Consider the following 21,596-nt stretch of genomic DNA (forward strand, 5'->3'; position numbering starts at 1 on the left):
AATCTGCAGACAAATCATCACAAACTCCACGTTGTCAACACAGTCCACATCAAAAACCAGGAAAGAAAATGTGATTGTGTATGATCATGAAATATACCTAACACGCCAACGAGGCCGAGGGTGACAAACTTTTGTGCGCAGTTTAAATTCCTTTGTGCGCCAGAAGCAAAGGATACACAGCCTAGAGGGAACATTGCTCATCGGCTTGTCAGAGGTTTACTGCAGCAACAACCAGAGAGAGGTGGGACGGCAGACTCCTGTGACTGCTGGGTTCACCATGATCTTATTGAAGGTAGGGGTGGCAGGATCGATGGGCAGAGTTTGTTGATCGTGGCAGGAGAACGGCACACGTGGTTCCTGTCCTCGCCTTTCCTCCTCTGTCAGTAGCTGTACTTACCACTAGCTTGAATATAAAGGTAGGACTCAGTGTTCGGGATCATGTTGCTCGGTTCCTCTTCAAAAATCTCATAGGTGCTCCTTGCTGATTAAAAAATAGAGAGATGAAAGTATAAACCTTATAAGAATGTTAGCACCTTCCACAAAATCTTGAAGTCCCTTAGTAAACTAGGAACTTCAGCTTCCACTTTGCCCTCTGTAAGCTACACGCAAGGGTTCCGTGATGTGGCTGGATGTGTTGTGCTATAGTGTAGCGGTTGGGCTCCTAGACCAGTAGCCCAAGTCTTGAATTTGGTGATACAAGTTCAAATCTGACCACAGTGTCAGAGGAGGAAATTACACTCAACTCACTCAATGAAGCTCTGCAAAATGCAGGAGAAAGAATAATGTCAGCGATGGTCTGACCGGGAACGTCCTTCAAGGGAGGGAGTCTGCATCCAGGGCAGCTGTAACTACAGACCCACTGGTGTGGTTCATTATTAAGAACCTCCTTAATTGTTCAGGGGCAATTAAGCATGAACCACATATGGCAAAAAATTTAGAATCTGTGATGTTGGGAAGGAAATGTTTTCCAGGACAAATGGCTGAAAATCATCCTACTCTTGTCAAGGTAATGCCCAGGAGCACCATGTCCTGGTACAGGAGATGGGTGCAGATGGGTCACTGATACCATGCACAGATGTAGCTGGCTGAAAGACCTCTGTCTGTGCTGTTTGACCCCACACTACCCTGTGCCCTAGTTCATAGACAATGCCTTGTTTTAATGGGTTTAGAGCTTCCTCTCTACAAGATCTGAAGCCACACTTTCTGACTCACAGGTCCTCAAACGACAAACATATGTTAAGTTTCTCTGAGTTCTTCATCAGCTAGGAAGATCCATTTTGCACATGCCGTGATAGAAGAGAGGTTTCCAAATGCAGTCTAATCTCACCTTTTGGATTAACAAAGATGCTTTTCTCTTCAGTCTTCAAGACACCTTCTCCCTAGATAAGGAATTGAGAAATCACATGAATAAACAAACTTACCAACACTACCTGTCATTATGTTCAGCAGCAGTACTGGTTAGAGATGGTAAGAATTGAGATGGTAAGAATTGGAGGAGATGGCAGTTGAATGCATGGCTGAGGAGTTGGTGCAGGGAGCAGGGTTTTAGATTTTTAGATCATTGAGATCTCTTCTGGGGAAGGTGGGACCTGTACAGATTGGATGGGTTGCACCTGAACTCAAGGGGGAACAATATCCTTGCAGGTAGGTTTGCTAGCATGGTTCGGGAGGGTTTAAACTAATTTGCGAGGAGGATGGGACCCAGAGCGATAGAGCAGTGAAAGAAGTGCATGGAGTAAAGCCAGATCTAACATACAGAGAGGCTTTGAGGAAAGACAAGCAGAATAAACGGTGTAAAGACAGTAAGGTAGAAGGGCTGAAATGTGTGTACCTCAATGCAAGAAGCATCAGGAACAAAGGTGATGAACTGAGAGCTTGGATACATACATGGAATTATGATGTAGTGACCATTACAGAGACTTGGCTGGCACCAGGGCAGGAATGGATTCTCAATATTCCGGGATTTCAGTGCTTTAAAAGGGATAGAGAGGGCGGAAAAAGGGGAGGAGGGGTGGCATTACTGGTCAGGGATACTATTACTGCTACAGAAAGGGTGGGTAATGTAGCAGGATCCTCTTTTGAGTCAATATGGGTGGAAGTCAGGAACACGAAGGGAGCAGTTACTCTACTGGGGGTATTCTATAGGCCCCCTGGTAGCAGCAGAGATACAGAGGAGCAGATGTTGGAAAGGTGCAAAAATAACAGGGTTGTTATCATGGGTGACTTTAACTTCCCTAATATTGATTGGCACCTGATTAGTTCCACGGGTTTAGATGGGGCAGAATTTGTTAAGTGTGTCCAGGATGGATTCCTGTCACAGTATGTGGACAGGCCGACCAGGGGGAGTGCCATACGAGATCTAGTACTAGGTAATGAACTGGGTCAGGTCACAGATCTCTCAGTGGGTGAGCATCTGGGGGACAGTGACCACTGCTCCCTGGCCTTTATAATTATCATGGAAAAGGATAGAATCAAAGAGGACAGGAAAATTTTTATTTGGGGAAAGGCAAATTACAAGGCTATAAGGCTAGAGCTTGCGGGTGTGAATTGGGATGATGTTTTTGCAGGGAAATGTACTATGGACATGTGGTCGATGTTTAGAGATCTCTTGTGGGATATAAGGGATAAATTTGTCCTGGTGAGGAAGATAAAGAATGGTAGGGTGAAGGAACCATGGGTGACAAGTGAGGTGGAAAATCTAGTCAGGAGGAAGAAGGCAGCATACATGAGGTTTAGGAAGCAAGGATCAGATGAGTCTATTGAGGAATATAGGGAAGCAAGAAAGGAGCTTAAGAAGGGGCTGAGAAGAGCAAGAAGGGCGCATGAGAAGGCCTTGGCGAGTAGGGTAAAGGAAAACCCCAAGGCATTCTTCAATTATGTGAAGAAAAAAAGGATGACAGGAGTGAAGGTAGGACCGATTAGAGATAAAGGTGGAAAGATGTGCCTGGAGGCTGTGGAAGTGAGCCAGGTCCTCAATGAATACTTCTCTTCGGTATTCACCAATGAGAGGGAACTTGATGATGGTGAGGACAATATGAGTGAGGTTGATGTTCTGGAGCATGTTGATATTCAGGGAGAGGAGGTGTTGGAGTTGTTAAAATACATTAGGACAGATAAGTCTCCGGGGCCTGATGGGATATTCCCCAGGCTGCTCCACGAGGCGAGAGAAGAGATTGCTGAGCCTCTGGCTAGGATCTTTATGTCTTCGTTGTCCACGGGAATGGTACTGGAGGATTGGAGGGAGGCCAATGTTGTTCCCTTGTTCAAAAAAGGTAGTAGGGATAGTCCGGGTAATTATAGACCAGTGAGCCTTACATCTGTGGTGGGAAAGCTGTTGGAAAAGATTCTTAGAGATAGGATCTATAGGCATTTAGAGAATCATGGTCTGATCAGGGACAGTCAGCATGGCTTTGTGAAGGGCAGATCATGTCTAACAAGCCTGATAGAGTTCTTTGAGGAGGTGACCAGGCATATAGATGAGGGTAGTGCAGTGGATGTGATCTATATGGATTTTAGTAAGGCATTTGACAAGGTTCCACATGGTAGGCTTATTCAGAAAGTTAGAAGGCATGGGATCCAGGGAAGTTTGGCCAGGTGGATTCAGAATTGTCTTGCCTGCAGAAGGCAGAGGGTGGTGGTGGAGGGAGTACATTCAGATTGGAGGATTGTGACTAGTGGTGTCCCACAAGGATCTGTTCTGGGACCTCTATTTTTCGTGATTTTTATTAACCACCTGGATGTGGGGGTAGAAGGGTGGGTTGGTAAGTTTGCAGACAACACAAAGGTTGGTGGTGTTGTAGATAGTGTAGAGGATTGTCAAAGATTGCAGAAGGACATTGATAGGATGCAGAAGTGGGCTGAGAAGTGGCAGATGGAGGTCAACCCGGAGAAGTGTGAGGTGGTACACTTTGGAAGGACAAACTCCAAGGCAGAGTATAAAGTAAATGGCAGGATATTTGGTAGTGTGGAGGAGCAGAGGGATCGCAAGGTACATGTCCACAGATCCCTGAAAGTTGCCTCACAGGTGGATAGGGTAGTTAAGAAAGCTTATGGGGTGTTAGCTTTCATAAGTCGAGGGATAGAGTTTAAGAGTCGCGATGTAATGATGCAGCTGTATAAAACTCTGGTTAGGCCACACTTGGAGTATTGTGTCCGGTTCTGGTCACCTCACTATAGGAAGGATGTGGAAGCATTGGAAAGGGTACAGAGGAGATTTACCAGGATGCTGCCTGGTTTAGAAAGTATGCATTATGATCAGAGATTAAGGGAGCTAGGGCTTTACTCTTTGGAGAGAAGGAGGATGAGAGGAGACATGATAGAGGTGTACAAGATAATAAGAGGAATAGATAGAGTGGATAGCCAGCGCCTCTTCCCCAGGGCACCTCTGCTCAATACAAGAGGACATGGCTTTAAGGTAAGGGGTGGGAAGTTCAAAGGGGATATCAGAGGAAGGTTTTTTCACTCAGAGAGTGGTTGGTGCGTGGAATGTACTGCCTGAGTCAGTGGTGGAGGCAGATACACTAGTGAAGTTTAAGAGACTACTGGACGGGTATATGGAGGAATCTAAGGTGGGGGCTTATATGGGAGGCAGGGTTTGAGGGTTGGCACAACTTTGTGGGCCGAAGGGCCTGTACTGTGCTGTACTATTCTATGTTCTATGTTAAGGTGGGTCTTTGCTCATCTAATGCTTGCTGGTTAACAATGGCCTCAACAGAACATGCAACAGTAGAGCACAGAAACAAACCATTCAGACCAGGGCCTTTGTGCTGACCATGACTAATCCCACCTTTCTGATTAAGATCCATAACCTTCCACCCCCTGCCTGTTCACGTGCCCATCCAAGTACCTCTTCAATGTTAGTATCAGATCTTCTTCCACTGCTTATCCTGACAGCAGTTCCCAGGCACCTACCCCTTGTGAGTAAAGGACTTTCCTCATAAATCTTTAAACCTTTCTCCTCCTCACGTTAACGTTAAGTCCTCTAGTAACTAACATTCTCACCCTAGCAATATAACTCTGATTACCTGCCCTTCTTCTACTTCATAAACATCTGTACAATTCTATGACATCTTCCCCCCAGCCTCCGACACGCCACAAAAAAACTATCCAAGTTTGTCCAACTCTGCTCATAGGCAGTATGATCTAAACCAGACAATGAACATCATCAACCTCTTCTGCACGTTCTCCAAAGCCTCCACTTCCTTTGCTTTATACAGCAAACAGAGCAGCACACAATAGCCTAAATGTGCCCTAACCAGTGTTTTATGCAGCTCCACACAACTTCCTATTTTTACATTGAATGCCCCGGTAGATGAAGGTTAGCAAGCCTTGTGCCTTCTTTGCCAGCCTATCTACTGATGTGGCCTCTTTCGAAGAAGCTATGAACTTGCACACTGGTAATACCACGATAATCTACTGCCACTTTGAAATGTCTCCATTCCCTTCTCAGCTTTGGAAGAGATACCATTAATTGCACCAGGAATGCAACTGAGGTTTCAATTTGTGGCCACAGTAACACCTGCCTACTCCCAGCAAAACCTGACCTTTCTGTTCAATAAAGCCTTCCATAATGTCATGAGCCAGGCTATTTCTGCTTGTTTTCCTCCAGGAGGTGATCAATTCCCTCACCCCAACCTCTCGGAGATGAATGAAGCTGGAAAAGATTGTACTAAGTAATCCCATCAGGTTTTGGGAGGACACTCTGTCTAAGACAATATGGTGGGAACTACAGAGCACAGGATACACTGAACGAAGATCGGCTGGTCAACAACTGGTTAGTAAATGTGAGAAAATAAAGTTATGCCAACACAGAGCTGACACTGGGCATAGAAAAAGCAAAGTCAATTATCAGAATTACAGAGGGATCTTGACCACCTGGGTAAGTGGGCCAAGGAATAGTGAATGGGTTTTCATTCAGAGACATGTGTGGTGTTGCATTTGGGAAAACAAATGAGGTTACGACATTTGTAGTCAATGGTAGAGTTGTGGGGATGTTGAGGACAGAGGAACAACTACGTGCTTTCCTGAATGTGACGTCAAATGTACAACAGGGTGGTGAGGAAGACCTTTGGCACATGACCTTCATCAGATGCAGCATTACGACAGGATTTTGTCCTGCTGTTGTTCAAGACATTAGTGAGGCTGCAATTGGAATACTGCATTCAGTTTTGGTCACTTTGCTACAGGAAGAATGCCATTAATCTGGAAAAGAAGTGCAGAGGAGATTTGCAAGCAGGGGACTGATTTATAGAGTGTTGTGGGGAGAGGTTGAGCAGTTTGGGTCAATTTTCAGTGGAGAGTAGGAGAATGAGGGTTGATCTTACAGTGGTGCATAAAATCGTGAGGGACATAGATAGGATCAATGGACACAGTACTTTTCCCAGTGTGGTAAACTAGTGGAGTAAATTTAAGGTGAGAGGGGAGATACTTAATAGGAACATTAGGGTCAACATACAAAAATAACAGTGTCAGCAGGACTGAGTCCAGCACTGCATGCCCTCTCTGACTACCTTTCCTGGCAGGCACCTATTCACCCTACTTTTGTGCCTGTAGCAAGTCCAACCCAATGGGCATACTGTCAGCCACACTTCCTGTACCCTGGATATTCTTCCAAATCCAGCCGCAGCTCTTGCTGCTCTATATGGCCTGAAATTGGCTACAGAACTTGCTGAAAGGTCTGTGGGACGTTTGGCATGCCACCAAAGACCAGCAAGTATCCACAGATGTACCGCGGAGAGCATTCTGACTGGTTGTGTCACTGCCTGATACGTCGGCTCCAATGCACAAGTTTGCAAGAGGCTGCAGAGGGTTGTAGAGTCTGCCACTTCCATCATGGGTGCAAGCCACCATCAAGGACACCTTCAAAGGGCAGTGCCTCAAACAGGTGGCACTCTTCAGTAAGGACCATCACCTTTCAGGGCATGTTCTCTTCATGTCATTACCATTGAGGATGAAGATCCTCACTCAATGTTTTACAAACAACTTCTTCCTCTCTGTCTCATCTCTGAGTGGTCCATGAACCAATGAACATGACCACGTTATTCCTCATTTGCACTATTTCTGCACTTTGTCACTAACATTAATTTTATGTCTCTCACTTCACTACAAAACCACAAATTTCACAACATATGCCAGCGACAATTAAACGCGATTCTGATGGAACACACACAAAATGGTGGAGGAACTCAGCAGGCCAGATAGCATCTCTGGAAAAAGTACAGTCAACATTTTGAGCTGAAACCCTTCAGCAGAACTAGAGCAAAAAAAAACTGAGGAATAGATTTGAAAGGAGGGGAAAGAGAAACACCAGGCGATAGGTGAAACTTGGAGGGGGAGGGATGAAGCAAAGAGCTAGGAAGTTGATTGTTGAAAGAGACAGAAGTCCATGGAAGAAAGAAGAAAGGGGAGGGAGGGAAGAGCACCAGAGGGAGGTGATGGGTGGACAAGGAGATAACATGAGAGAGGGAAAGGGGATGGGATATGGTGAATGGGGTGTGGGTGGAGGCATTACTGTAAGTTTGAGAAATCAGTGTTCATGCCATCAGGTTGAAGGCTACCCAAACAGAATATAAGGTGTTGTTCCTCCAACCTAAGTGTAGCCTTATCCCAACAGTGGAGGAGGCCATGGATGGACATATCGGAATGGGAATGGAAAATGGAATTAAAATGGGTGGTCACTGGGAGACAGAGCGTTGATTCTCAGTGAAGCAGTCTCCAAATCTACATCAGGCCTCACTGATGTACAAGAGGCCACACCGGGAGCACCGAACACAGTATATGACCCCAACAGACTCACAGGTGAAGTGTCTCCCCACCTGGAAGGACCTCTTGGGACCCTGAATGGTAGTGAGGGAGGAGGTATAGGGGTAGGTGAAGCATTTGTTCCGCATGCAACGATAAGTGCCAGGAGGGATATCAGTGGGGAGGGACAAATGGACAAGGGAGTTGCATAGGGAGCGATCCCTGTGGAAAGCAGAAAATGGGAGGGGGGAAAGGGAAAGACGTGTTTGGTGGTGGGATGCAGTTGGAGGTGGCGTAAGTTTCGGAGAATTATGTGCTGGACGCGGAGGCTGGTGGGGTGGTTCTGATTCTGATGTAGAGGGTCCAAAGGAGGTTCACAAAAATAATCACGAATGAAAGGGTTAATGTACGAGGAACATAAATGGTTCAGGGCCTGTACTTGCTAGAATTTAGAATAATAGAGTGAGATCCCAGTGAAACTATAGAGTGGACGTGGACGTTTCCTATAGCAGGGGTGTCTGGGACCAGAGGGAGCAGCCTCGGAATACCAGGTTGTCCCTTTAGAACAGAGATGAAGAGGAATTTCTTTAGTTAGAGAGTGGAAAATCTGTGGAATTAATTGTGAAGGATGGCTGTGGAGGCCACCTCATTGGGTATATTTAACATGGAGCTTGATAAGTTTAGAATTAGTAAGGCTGTCGAAGGTTATGGGGAGAAGACAAGAGAGTGGGGTTGAGAGTGATGATAAATCAGCCATGATGGCATGGCAGTTGTCATAGCCAGGGGAGATATTGGGGATAAGCTCCTGCTACCTATTAAATGCTCCCAGAGGCATGCAACTCAAATCGCCTCTGGCAGCCCCAAGTCCAGCTCCTGGGCTTCATGTGTTGCTTAGCTACTGAACCCAGCAGAACTGTTTCAGCTGACAGAAGAAAGGGCAAAGGCGGGCTACTGGCACCTTAAAACCTGTCATTTTGGGCAGCGGGAGCTTGCCAGCTGTGGTTGGCAGCTCACCTGGGAGAAGGAAAACTCTGCTCTGAAACCTCCACTGCCTTACGGCTACACCCACTCATGGGGGACACTTTGGGAGAGTAAGCCCTAAGGGAAAAATCCACAGTTGGAGTCCCTAAGGCAGTTCTATGTTGAGTTCAACAGTGACTGGTAACTCCTGTGATGCTCCTGGTGCTGAACTGTATTGGGGTTTGAGGCTCCTTTGGATTCATCAGGTGCGTGGAGGGGGCTGCTACAAGGGCAACAGCTTGCTCTCCATATTGTACTTCTCTGGCTTGATTATCATTTAGACAGCTAAGACACAAAATCCATGGTCAACCAGGATCAATGGAGGGCCCTCAGAAACTGAGGAGCAGACTTGACAGGCTGAATGGCCTAATTCTGCTTGTATGTCTTATGGTTTTATTATATTAATTCTTAAATTCAACAGAATGTTATTTGAATGCTGTCAGAAGTGAACAAACAAGTAAAGTGTAGTGGTTAGCGCGATGCTACTACAGCAGGGCACATTCCAAGAGTTCGGAGTTCAGTAACGAGTCTGTACGTCCTCACTGTGGAGTCCGTGGATCCTCCGGTTTGCGCCCACAGTCCAAAGCCGTCCCAAAGAGGAAGGTTAACTGGTCATTGTAATGTGTCCCGTGATTAGGTTAGGGTTAATCAGGTTTGTCAGGGGCTCAAAGAACCAGAAGGGGCTGCTCTGCTCTGTATCGCTAAGTAAATAGATCCTGGTGATGGATTACAGACAGAAACCATTCAGGATCCATAATGATAAACTAGCAACAGAAGGAAAGTCAAAGTCAACATTATTGTCACACATAAAAGTAGATGCATGCACACATGCAGTAAAATCTTGCAGCAGCATCACAAGCGCATGGCAAAATGTACATTCGAGGTTGTGTACTCACCAGCACTTTGAGGTATTTTGTGACAGCATCGTTTATGAACCATTCGTTGTTGTAGGCAATGACAGTGATTGGAATGTTGCCGATCTCCAAGGGGACGATGGAGAAATAAACAGGATAGGCGGAGTTCCCTTTAACGGTCACCGATCTTGCCTTGTCGTCGCCCGTCGCAGGACTGCAGAGAGCATTGTCGGGTTTCATATACACCTTCAGCTGGAAGCGAATGGGGACAGTTAGTTCAGCAGAGCGCTACGGTTCTGCTGTACGGGAACAAGAAACCAACAACTTCCCAGGAATGTCAAACTGAGCAGTAACAGCAAATCCAAGTGGGATAAACGCTGACTTACGTCTCGACAGCCTCACATCATCCAAGGCTCATTCTAGGAACTCCTTGGGTGCCAGGGCTGCAGACACTATCTTGCGCACAGCAAGATGGTGTGAAGTGGGGAAAACTGTTGCCTCAGAGCTCCAATGACCCTGCTTTGTTCCGACCTCAGGTGCTGTCCGTGTGGAGTTTGCAGGTTTTCCCGGTTTCCTCTTACATCACAGACACGTGGTTGGTTTCTCTTTCTCTGCTGGTGGCAGGTAAACCGGGATGGCAGGGTGATGTGCGTGTGAGAGTGGACAGGTTACAGAGAAGTGAGAGGGGAGAGCTGATGGGGTTGCTCAACTGGAAACCAGTGTAACCCCAGTGGGCAGAATGGCCTCTTAAAGTGACATTGCAAGTATGTAACGTATAGCTTGGACCAGAGGGATGAAGGCGAGCTCTGTGATGTTGGGTAGGTGGGAGAGAGGTGGGGTTGAAGTGAAAATGACTGAGTTGATCAGCTCCAAAGTCCCCAGGATGGTTTTAGGGTTCAACATAAAGACGATGGTGCAAGAGAGGGATACATCAGCTGGTGTTAGTTTCAACATGGATTAGTACTGGAACAACACCTGTGACACAATTACTTAACGTAACTACCTATTTTGTATCATTGGCAAACTTGAAAACCTCACACATCATTAATGTGAACAGTAATCAATTCTAAGCCAAGCATGGATCTCCACTGGTAACACCCTCCAGCATGAATAGGACCACTGTAATCTATTTTCTAAGTGGTAACCATTTTCTTTCCATTGTAACATACTTCTCGAGTACCTTGGGCTCGCAATTAGTGCACCAGACTTTTATGTAGCACTTTTTCAAATGCACTTGGGAGATGTGAATACTGTACATTATATCCATCGCCAGATCACCTCCCCCCCCCCCTCATTAACTCTCATCGCCAGGTCCTCGAAGATCAGGAATGAACCTGGGTCACTGTATCAAATGAAGTTTGCAAGTTCTCCCCGTGACTGCTTGGTTTCCCCAATGTGCTCCCACTTCCTCCCATATCCCAATGAATTGCAGGTTTGTAGATTGTCCTACTGCACAGTTGAGGAGTGGAATCTGGCTTTCTGTGCCATTCCAAATTACTTTAGTTACTTCAAATTGGTTACTGATTCACTCCGCTTGCTGTAGAGTCAGTTATGACAGTGGATATACTTCTGTGCAGACTTCAAAGCTCCATTTTGTTTCCAAGCAAGACAGGTGACTTCGTTCTGCCCATTCACCAACCTCCTGATCGTCATACCTGTTACTAAATCATGTTAGTAACGGTAGCCACTGGGTAACCTGCAGTGTGGGAGCGATGAAACAGGCCTGCCGATATGAAAATGATTCTCCATCCCCCTCACCCCCACCGCGCATAGGAGAGCCGATCACCTGGCCACATTCGCACTTGCCGTGTTCTGCAATCAATCTGATATGGGACAATATCTACGCTAATGATGAAGGCTGAAGGCGTTTGTCTTACCTCAATTTCCCTGTCGTGATAATTGTACAATACCACTCGCACTTCCAACTGTTCATTTCTTTTCACAGAATAAGGCAACCGTAAAGATACGAACACCTTTTTGAAAACTTTCAACGGCTTTGGTTCCGCCACGCAAAAACCTTTTATGTGAGAAATAAACACGGGCTTACACAAGCATATCAAAAATATGCACATGATGAAAAAGTTATTAAATGCTAGACAATTATGAAATGTTCCAGTGGTGTTTGATTAGTTCCTGCATAAGTAAAAACTGGCATTAAGAAATAAATTTGATGAGGCCATTAAATATTTTTATATTGGGAATCACAGAGGTGCGGCGGTGGATTTGAATCCGCACAGCCCCAGACACACAGGTTCAAAACTGGCCTCTAAATATCCAGAGTTTGAGCATGTGGAATTCCCACCCCCGACTGCTCCTGTTTTCACTCATTATCTCAAAGACCTGGGCCAGTGAGTTAATTGGCAGCTGTAAATTGCTTCTAGTGTATCAAGGAGTGGTGGGATCTGTGGGAAGTTAATAGGAATGTAGGGAGAAAGCAAAAAAAAAGTGGTATGAGAGGGTAGCTGATGGTTGGCAAGGATTAGGTGGGGCGAAGGACACGTTTCTGCATTTTGAGAGTCTATTACAATTCCATTTTCGTTAAAGTCCTTCATTCTGCACCTCGGTACATTTGTGGTCGTGGATTAGTCAATTTTAAAGGCTATTGAATGTTCTGCCCATTAACAGCCCTGTAATTTTATTTCACTTTATTGAATTGACTTTATTTCTTACATTCCTCACATACATGAGGAGTAAAAATCTTAACATTATGTCTCTGTCTAAATGTGCAATGTGCAATTTATAGTAATTTGTAATAAATAGTATGTACAACAGGACAGTCATTATAACATAGAAATACAATTGTATCAGTGTGAGTTAATCAGTCTGATAGCCTGGTGGAAGAAGCTGTCTTGGAGCCTGTTGGTCCTGGCTTTTATGCTGTGGTACCATTTCCTGGATGGTAGCAGCTGGAACAGTTTATGGTCGGGGTGACTCGGGCCCTTTTATGCCCCTGTCTCTGTAAACATCCTGAATAGTGGGAAGTTCTCATCTACAGATGCACTGGGCTGTCCACACTTCTCTCTACAGGAAGTACAGTTCCCATACCAGGCAGTGATGCAGCCAGTCAGGATGCTCTCAATTGTGCCCCTATAGAAAGTCATTAGGGTTTGGGGACTCATGCCAAACTTCTTCAACTAACGTGAAGGAGGTGCTGTTGTGCTTTTTTCACCACACAGCCAGTATGGGCAGATCACGTGAGATCCTCGGTGATGTGTATGCTGAGGAATTTAAAGCTGTTCATCCTCTCAACCACAGATCCATTGATGTCAATAGGGGTTGTCAATACATGTGTTAATATGCATGGCACACTTTAGTATAAAATGTTTTACAGTGAACCTGTCAGTTTAAAGAGAGTGGGGACACAGAGACTCTCCAAAGTGCCAAACGCCAACCTACCCATGTCCCTGACCACTGGTATGCTGGAACCCAGCCTCAGCTCTGACAATTTACCCCACCCACAATAGCTAGCCCTGCTTGCACTCCGACCATTCAGTAAACCAAAAACCCAGACTATCAGGTTATATGAGCAATTTGGATGCTGGATTATCAGGGTTTTACATCACTTCACTGCTTTACAATGTTGTGGTGAAGAGGACAGACTCCTCTCTTAAACACGTGCAAAGTAATTTAATGCATCAATTGGTTCAAAAAGTCGGACAAAAAAGCTTTTCACCTTTATTATCAAACAGCCCAATCGCCTGAATTTCCCAGGTAGTTATGGAATCAGGAATGTCAAGTCTCTGCCTATGAACACAGGAGAACATAAATAGCCATTACGCACCTGGGATGATACATACAGGATGGCAAAAAAAAATAGCATTTAAAAACACTACAGCTGTTGCAACTTTGAAATAAAATCAAAAAAACGCTATGACCACTCAGCTGGTCAGTCAGCATCTGTGGAGAGAGAAGCAGTGTCAGTGATTCAGGTAGAAGTCACTTAATCAGAACTGGGAAGAAGAGAAAATGGTTTTGTGGAGAATTTGGAGTGGAGGTGGATAGGACTAACAGAATATCTCTGATAGGGAGAAGGCAGGACCGCTGTGAGGATAGGTTATAGCCAGGGAATGGGTTAGGGTTAATGGAGATGGATAGAGGGAGATAACATGAACAAAAGCTATCAATTGAAGCCAAAGACGGGATGGCAATACAAAGAAAGGAATTTCAAATCTGAGAAATGCAGGGCTGTGGTAATTAGAGAACAAATCTCAGCCAATGTCACAGGGGGATAACTTGGGGGCAGAATTGGTCCATTCTGGCACACAGAAAGTGAGTTACCTGAAGTTCATATGGAGGCTGAACACTGCCCAGACAGAAGGTGAGGTGCTCTTCTTCAAATTGGTTTTGGCCTCAGTATCACAGCACAGGAAGTCAGAGTGGGATAGGAGTGGGGAATTAAAATTGATATGGCCGCTGTTGTTTGAAATCTTTCCCTCATCAGCATTCGTTGGATGCATTCCTACACTTGAGGAAAAGCACCTCACCTTCTGTCTGGGCACAGTACAGATTCTATATGAACTCCAGGTAAATCATTTTAGCAAGGAATTACATTAGCAAGGAATCTCGATCAGTTTGGGAAGTGATTGCGGAGTGGCAAATGGATTTCAATACAGGCTAGTGTGTCGTGATGCATTTTGGAAAGTCAAACAAGCAGAGGACTTAAACTGTGAATGACAGGACACGAGAGTGGAATAGAACAGAGGTTCCTCAAGTGCAGGAAATTGGGGCTAGTTGGGTGGGTGCTTTGGACAGCAGGAACTGGTTGGGCCAGGTGGTGTGTATCTGTCTCATATTGTTCTGCGACTCTATAACATTGCAGAGTAGGAGGTGAGGTCTTTCTGGTGAGCTCACATCTGAACATTAACTCCTCCTATCAGAGTGCTTGCCCCTTCACCAACTTCCACTATTTACAAAATTTAGCAGGAGTAGGCCACTCGATCCCTCTAGCCTATTCTACCACTAAATAAGAACATTGAAGATACAATTGTCTCCACTTTCCTGTTTACCCCCACTAACTTCTCATTTCCTCTCATGTCCCAAGTATCGGTTGACCTCTGCTTGGTCATTATTGCATTAACATTCAGGAGACCATGAACGATAAATTTATTGCAAAGCTGTAACCCACCTTGGGAGTGCTGTCAGTCCAACATCTATTACCCAGCAGTATTTTCCCTTCAGAAAGTCTGTTGGGGGTTGGGGGGCGGACGGTTAGTGAGCAGCCTTCTTGAACTGCTGTCCTTCCTGGGAAGGACCTCCCACCACGCTCTCAGGGGAAACTCTGTTATTGACTGGGTACTGCAAATTTAGGAAACAATTTGTCTGTGAACGAAGGTAAGCTCAGCCCTGCCAGTGGCTCAAGCAGCTTGGAACTGACCAGAAGAAACAAGTTCTTTGCTGGAAAAGCGATGAAGTACAGATGCCTGTAGCCTTGGGCCAGGTCTAGTGGGAAGTGGGGAGAGGCTAGGCAAATCAGCCAGAGTCAATGAAATCCAAACACAATCATTGGAACTGATGATGAAAGAGAATAAGAAGGGTGTAGAAAATCTGAAAATTCCAGCGTTGGGAGCTGATGATCCCACGTTGGAAACGTGCAGATTTCATTGTGATCAATGGCGAACATCTGGCCATTGTGAACTGCTGATCCAAGGTATTCTGTGACAGTTCAGCACACCACGTACCACCACAGCTAAGAAAGTGCATCAACATCTAGCAGGCTAAAGAAATTCGACATGCTCCCATCAATCCTCACCAATTTTTACCGATGCACTGTAGAAAGCACCCTGCCCAAAACAGAGCAGTTGCCATTCAAAGATATTGCAGAGTTGTGTGCAGAGATCAGTATCCCTCCTATGGACTCTGCCTACACTTTTTACTACCTCAGCAACAATGTATTCAAAGGCCCAATCCACTTCAGACAGTCTGTCTTCATGCCAGCTCCAAAATCAGGTAGAAGATACACACCCTTGGAAGCACATACTGCCAAGCTCAAAGATAACTCTATCCCTCTGTTAATGAACAGTCCCCTAGAATGATAAGATGGACTCTTAACATCACAATCTACCTCCTTATGGCCTTGCAGCTTATTGTTTGCCCGAACTGCACTTTCTCTGTAACATTTCTGCACTCTGTTATTGTCCTCCTATGTACTGCCTCAATGTGCTCTTTGCAATGAAATTATTTGCACGGATGGCTTGCAATGCAAATTTTTCCCCGTGCTTCATTATATGTTGCAATCAGGACCATGGACAGTTATTCTCATAGGAGTTGCAAGCTTGAGTTAACCAAATGGTGTGAATCACGTATATGTTTCTAACTGACCCGAAAAGGTACTTGTGCCTCTTTATGCCTAACCAGCTACGAGGATGAAAAACAGCAGCATGAAGAATGATTAGTGATATATTTACACTTCAGCGTGGTGTGTGATGTTTTGAAGTGTGATCACTAGGTCTTGCTTGATAATGGCCTGGTCCACTGTGGTTCAGTGTTCCAGAGACATCCCCATTGGTTGAAGGTGTCGACGAGAGCAGAGGGAAGGGAGCCTGGCAGGCGGAGAACAGTGGAGACGTACCTGTAGATCCTGTTCTGACTGATGTGGAGACGTACCTGTAGATCCTGTTCTTTATTTGAGGAGACGTCGTCCAAAGCCAGCTGTGTTTGAACATACTGCGAATTTTGACCTGAGACTCATCAAAATAGTCCTCCTCATCACTGCCAGATGCTATAATTAATATTTCATTGCTGAGTTTAATCTACAGGTAGTTTCAATCAATTTATCTCAAAAACAGCTGCACAGTTGTATTCTTTGACATTCCTGCTATATAGATAGACCAACTGAAATAACTCCCAAAAGCTAGTTAATAAAATATTCTTAATAAAATAAGAAATCAGAGCTTGAATGCACCATTCCATTCCCTGGCCCTATTCTAACAGTCCACAAAGATCTTGGCTGATCTTGTACCTCAGCGTCACTTTCCTCCAATCTTCAATTATTTCTCCAATATCCAAAAGCTTACCCACCTCAGGTCTGACTGAACTTCCTCTGCATTCCAGCATGAAAAGTCATGGTGGTCAATGGTTATCAAAGCAGGGCGTAAATTATATTGTGGTTAATGGATGTCAGCGTTGGGTGCGGTTGTAGTCTCTATAGGCAGTGGCTATGAATACTAGATGGGGATTGTAGGCTATCGATGCTGATATTGGATTTGGATTGTCAATGGATATCAGTGCTGGGTAGGGATTGTACTGTAATGAATGATGATCAATATTTAGTGGGGATTCTATCTGTGCTGTCTGACCCTTTAGCAGACATCATAATAATACCGTCGGTACATTTATCATACAGTATTACAGGTTCTCCCTGGTTTACAGACACCCGATCTATAGAACACTATGCATAGTGTTTGCGATACCAGCAGGATGGAAGGAATGTGTATTTCCCCCCCTAGCAGGGCTGCAACATCTTCAGACTGGTGGCAACAGGGCATCTCCCTGTGGTGTCTCTCCCCACCCAAAGCTGCATCAGTCGGTTCCTGGGTGAAGCCAAGCAGAGCTGGTAGTGCAGAGTAGATACTTTCCCTCAGTCCCTGAATAAGTGAGGGCATTTGGTGGGAGCTCTTACATGCCTGCTCACTCTCTTCTCTTCAATGTCTCCATGATCCTCTGCCTCACACTATTCTTCATTTCTGACTTGCAAGCAGTTTGGCTTATGATCAGTTCTCAGTATTGGTACCCAATGACCATAATGGCTGAAATCCCTATCAAATACTTCTGGTTCATACTCTTGTAAGATGTAAAGCATAGTCAAGTACAGCTCAGGAACAGGCCATTTGGCCCACAATGTTGTGCTGAACCAGCTAAAAAGCTAATCAAAAACTCCCAAACACTAATCTTTCCTGCTTACACCATGTCCATATCCCTCCATCTTCCTTACATCCATATGTCTATCCAAACATCTCTTAAAAGCTTCTAATGTATTTGCCTCTACCACCATACCAGGCAGTGCATTCCAGGCATCCACGAACCCCGGGTGAAAAACTTACCCCTCAAACTTACCCAATTGAAATATCAATTCAGACATTGATATTCTTCAACTACAATATAATTTCCATCCAATATCAGTATACATTCACCACAACTGAAAACAATCCATATCCAGTGCTGATATCCACCACTTAATAGTGACTGAAAACCTCACTCAGTATTCATAACTACTGTCTACAATCCCACCCGTATCGCTATCCACTGTCTACAAACCTCACCCATATCGCTATCCACCGTCTACAAACCCCACCCATATCGCTATCCACCGTCTACAAACCCCACCCATATCGCTATCCACCGTCTACAAACCCCACCCATATCGCTATCCACCGTCTACAAACCCCACCCATATCGCTATCCACCGTCTACAAAACCCACCCATATCGCTATCCACTGACTACAAACCCCACCCATATCGCTATCCACTGACTACAAACCCCACCCATATTGCTATCCACCGTCTATAAACCCCACCCATATCGCTACCTATTATCTACAAACCCCACCCATATCGCTACCCACTGATTACAACACCACCCATATCGCTATCCATCGTCTACAAACCCCACCCATATCGCTATCCACCGTCTACAAACCCCACCCATATCGCTATCCACCATCTATAAACCCCACCCATATTGCTATCCACCGTCTACAAACCCCACCCATATCGCTATCCACCGACTACAAACTCCACCCATATCGCTATCCACCATCTACAACCCCCACCCATATCACTATCTATTATCTACAAACCCCACCCATATCGCTATCCACTGATTACATCCCCACCCATATTGCTATCCACCGTCTACAAACCCCACCCATATCGCTATCCACTGTCTACAAACCCACCCATATCGCTATCCACCATCTACAAACCCCACCCATATCACTATCTATTATCTACAAACCCCACCTGTATCGCTATCCACTGACTACAATCCCACCCATATCGCTATCCATTGTCTACAATCCCACCCATATCACTAACCACTGACTACAAACCACACCCATATTGCTATCTACTGTCTACAATCCCACCCATATCGCTATCCATTTTCTACAATCCCACCCATATCGCTATCCACTGTCTACAATCCCACGCATATCACTATCCACTGTCTACAATCCCACGCATATCACTATCCACTGTCTACAATCTCCAACCATATCACCATCCATCATCTACAATCCCACCCATATCGCCATCCATCTTCTACAATCCCATCCATATCGCTATCCATTGTCTACAATCCCACCCATATTGCCAGCCATTTTCTACAATCCCACCTATATCATTATCCATTTTCTATAATCCCCACCCATATTGCTATCCACTGTCTACAATCCCACCCATATCGCTACCCAGTGTCTACAAACCCCACCCATATCACTATCCATTGTTTACAATCCCCACCCATATGGCTTTCCACTGACTACAATCCCCACTCATATCATTATCCATTGACTACAATCCCACTCATATCATTTTCCATTGTCTACAATCCTCACCCATATCATTTTCCATTGTCTACAATCCACACCTATATCCATTGTCTACAATTGACTCCTATCCTCATGAAATACTGATAGCTTCTGCTTATACTGATTACAAAACCCTCCCAACATCTGACTCCATTGACTACAATACAATCCCAATCCGCTGATATTTATTGATGGCAATATAATCCCCAACCCCTATTAGTATCTGTTGACTACAATGACTACATTTGCCAATTATTATTCATATCCATTGACTACAACATCTGCTCGTCACTGTGTAGGTGGCTGAAATTATGTCTGATTCTATGCACGGTCCCAACTTTCTGTTTAGTAATAGGCACCTGATTGGCCACCTACCCCCATCCCCACCCCCGAACCACAAATCTCTAGCGAAATGACTTCCCTCCCTACATCTCCCCAGCAGAAAGATCCCAGGAGCATGAAATACCTTTTCCTCTGGTGCATTTTAGGAAACATTGACCAGGGTGAGTACACTTACTTCTGCCCACTGCATCCACCACATAGGACTGGTTCTTCCTCAGCGCGGCTGCATACTCGCAGCAGTCAAGAAAAGCCTTCTGACACTCCTCATTCTTCACCCTCTTTGCCCGGTCCTCACAGCTCCTCTTCATCGGGATCAAGTTGATGCCGTCCGAGCAGCACTTGTACAACTCCTGGTTGGTGTAGTGGCTCACTGAGGGGCAAACAAAGTCACGTTGGGTGGTGCATATTGATGCTTCATCTACTCCTGCTCTTCTGTATGGAGGGGCAATCAAACCAGAATGCAGCTGTAATTTGAAGAGATGCCATTTGCCCAAGGACGTCAAGGAAAGTTGTGGAAGCATACCCTGGGTGTCCAGCCATGCCCCTGCTCCTTGCAACATCAATATCTGTCTGTGGACTTGTATAATCCTGCTCCGTATAGACTAAGACCCAACATATGGTGTGTTGGGGGTAGGAGGAGCTCAGTTGCTGATACTGTTGTAATGTGCAATGCTGTTTAACTTGAAGAGGAAGAGTTCAATATGCACCCTTGGGTGAGGTTAACTGTGAGCCCATCTCAAAGTTACATTGCTCCCACTACAACTCCATCAAGGCAAATTGTTCAAGATCCTGAACTTTGTTACATTTGCAGGGACATCACTGGCAATGAACAATGGCCACCCACTCTGCACCCAATTGGCTTCCTTCGCCCTGGACTAATGGGTTCAGGATGAAGAAAGCTGTGTTTCAGGGAATGGTGCTGCACTCAGGTTTTTTTATAATTTGTATCAATGATTTGGATGCCATGATGGTCAGTGTGCAAATCACTCTAACAAGTTTTGTGTAGTGGACAGTGAAGAAAATTATCCAAGATTGCTTTTGGGATCATGATCAACTGGGCCAGTGGGCTGGGGAATGGCAGACGCAGTTTAATTCAGGTGAATGTGAAGTGTAACATTTTGGATAGACAAATCAGGGCAGGACTAGAGCAATCAATGGGAGGGTCCTCATGATTGTTAGAGAAGAAAGAGGCACTCTGGTGCAAGTATTTGTTCCCTCAAAGAGGCCACACAGGCAAGGGTGGTGAGGAAGGCATTTGGAATGTTTGCCTTCATCAGTCAGGATACTGAGTACAAGAGTTGGGATGTCGTGTTGCAGACATTCAACATGTTGGTAAGGTCACATTTGGAGTGCTGTGGATAATTCTGGTCACCCTACTGTAGGAAGGATGTCATTAACCAGGAAAGGGAACAAAACTGATTTAAGACCATAAGACCATAAGATATAGGAGCAGAAGTAGGCCATTTGGCCCATTGAGTCGGTTCTGCCATTCAATCATGGGTTGATCCAATTCTTCCAGTCATCCCCACTCCCCTGCCTTCACCCCATACATTTTGATGCCCTGGCTAATCAAGGACCTGTCTATCTCTATCTTAAATACACCCAATAACATAGCCTCCACAGCCACTTGTGGCAACAAATTCCAGAGATTTACCACCCTCTGACTAAAGTAATTTCTCCGCATCTCAGTTCTAAAAGGTCATCCTTCAATCCTGAAGTCGTGCCCTCTTGTCCTAGAATCCCCTACCATGGAAAGTAACTTTGCCATATCTAATCTGTTCAGGTCTTTTGACATTCGGAATGTTTCTATGAGATCCCCCGCTCATTCTCCTGAACTCCAAGGAATACAGCCCAAGAGCTTCCTCATACGGTAACCCTTTCATTCCTGGAATCATTCTTGTGAATCTTCTCTGAACCCATTCTAATGTCAGTATATCCTTTCTAAAATAAGGAGCCCAGAACTGCACACAATACTCCAGGTGTAGTCTCACAAGTGCCTTATAGAACCTCAGCATCACATCCCTGCTCCTATATTCTTTACCCCTAGAAATGAATGCCAACTTTGCATTCGCCTTCTTCATCACCGACTCAACCTGGAGGTTAACCTTTAGG

The 21,596-nt window shown here is 45.2% G+C and overlaps 1 protein-coding gene across 1 annotated transcript in view; it reads right to left on the reverse strand.

Moving 5' to 3' along the window:
- Positions 1 to 21,596, reverse strand: part of LOC140198096 (complement C4-like) — a 125,785-nt gene that overhangs the window by 46,645 nt on the left and 57,544 nt on the right. Inside the window, exons 17-23 of the mRNA XM_072258996.1 lie at positions 19,660 to 19,854; positions 16,218 to 16,332; positions 13,288 to 13,358; positions 11,492 to 11,631; positions 9,657 to 9,866; positions 1,328 to 1,379; positions 398 to 481 (exon numbers count right to left, since the gene is read on the reverse strand). Of these exons, the coding sequence (XP_072115097.1) occupies positions 398 to 481; positions 1,328 to 1,379; positions 9,657 to 9,866; positions 11,492 to 11,631; positions 13,288 to 13,358; positions 16,218 to 16,332; positions 19,660 to 19,854 (867 nt within the window). The remainder of the gene's footprint in view (positions 1 to 397; positions 482 to 1,327; positions 1,380 to 9,656; positions 9,867 to 11,491; positions 11,632 to 13,287; positions 13,359 to 16,217; positions 16,333 to 19,659; positions 19,855 to 21,596) is intronic.

Source organism: Mobula birostris, chromosome 5 (assembly GCF_030028105.1).
Source record: "Mobula birostris isolate sMobBir1 chromosome 5, sMobBir1.hap1, whole genome shotgun sequence".
In the NCBI taxonomy this organism is placed as follows: Eukaryota; Metazoa; Chordata; class Chondrichthyes; order Myliobatiformes; family Myliobatidae; genus Mobula; species Mobula birostris.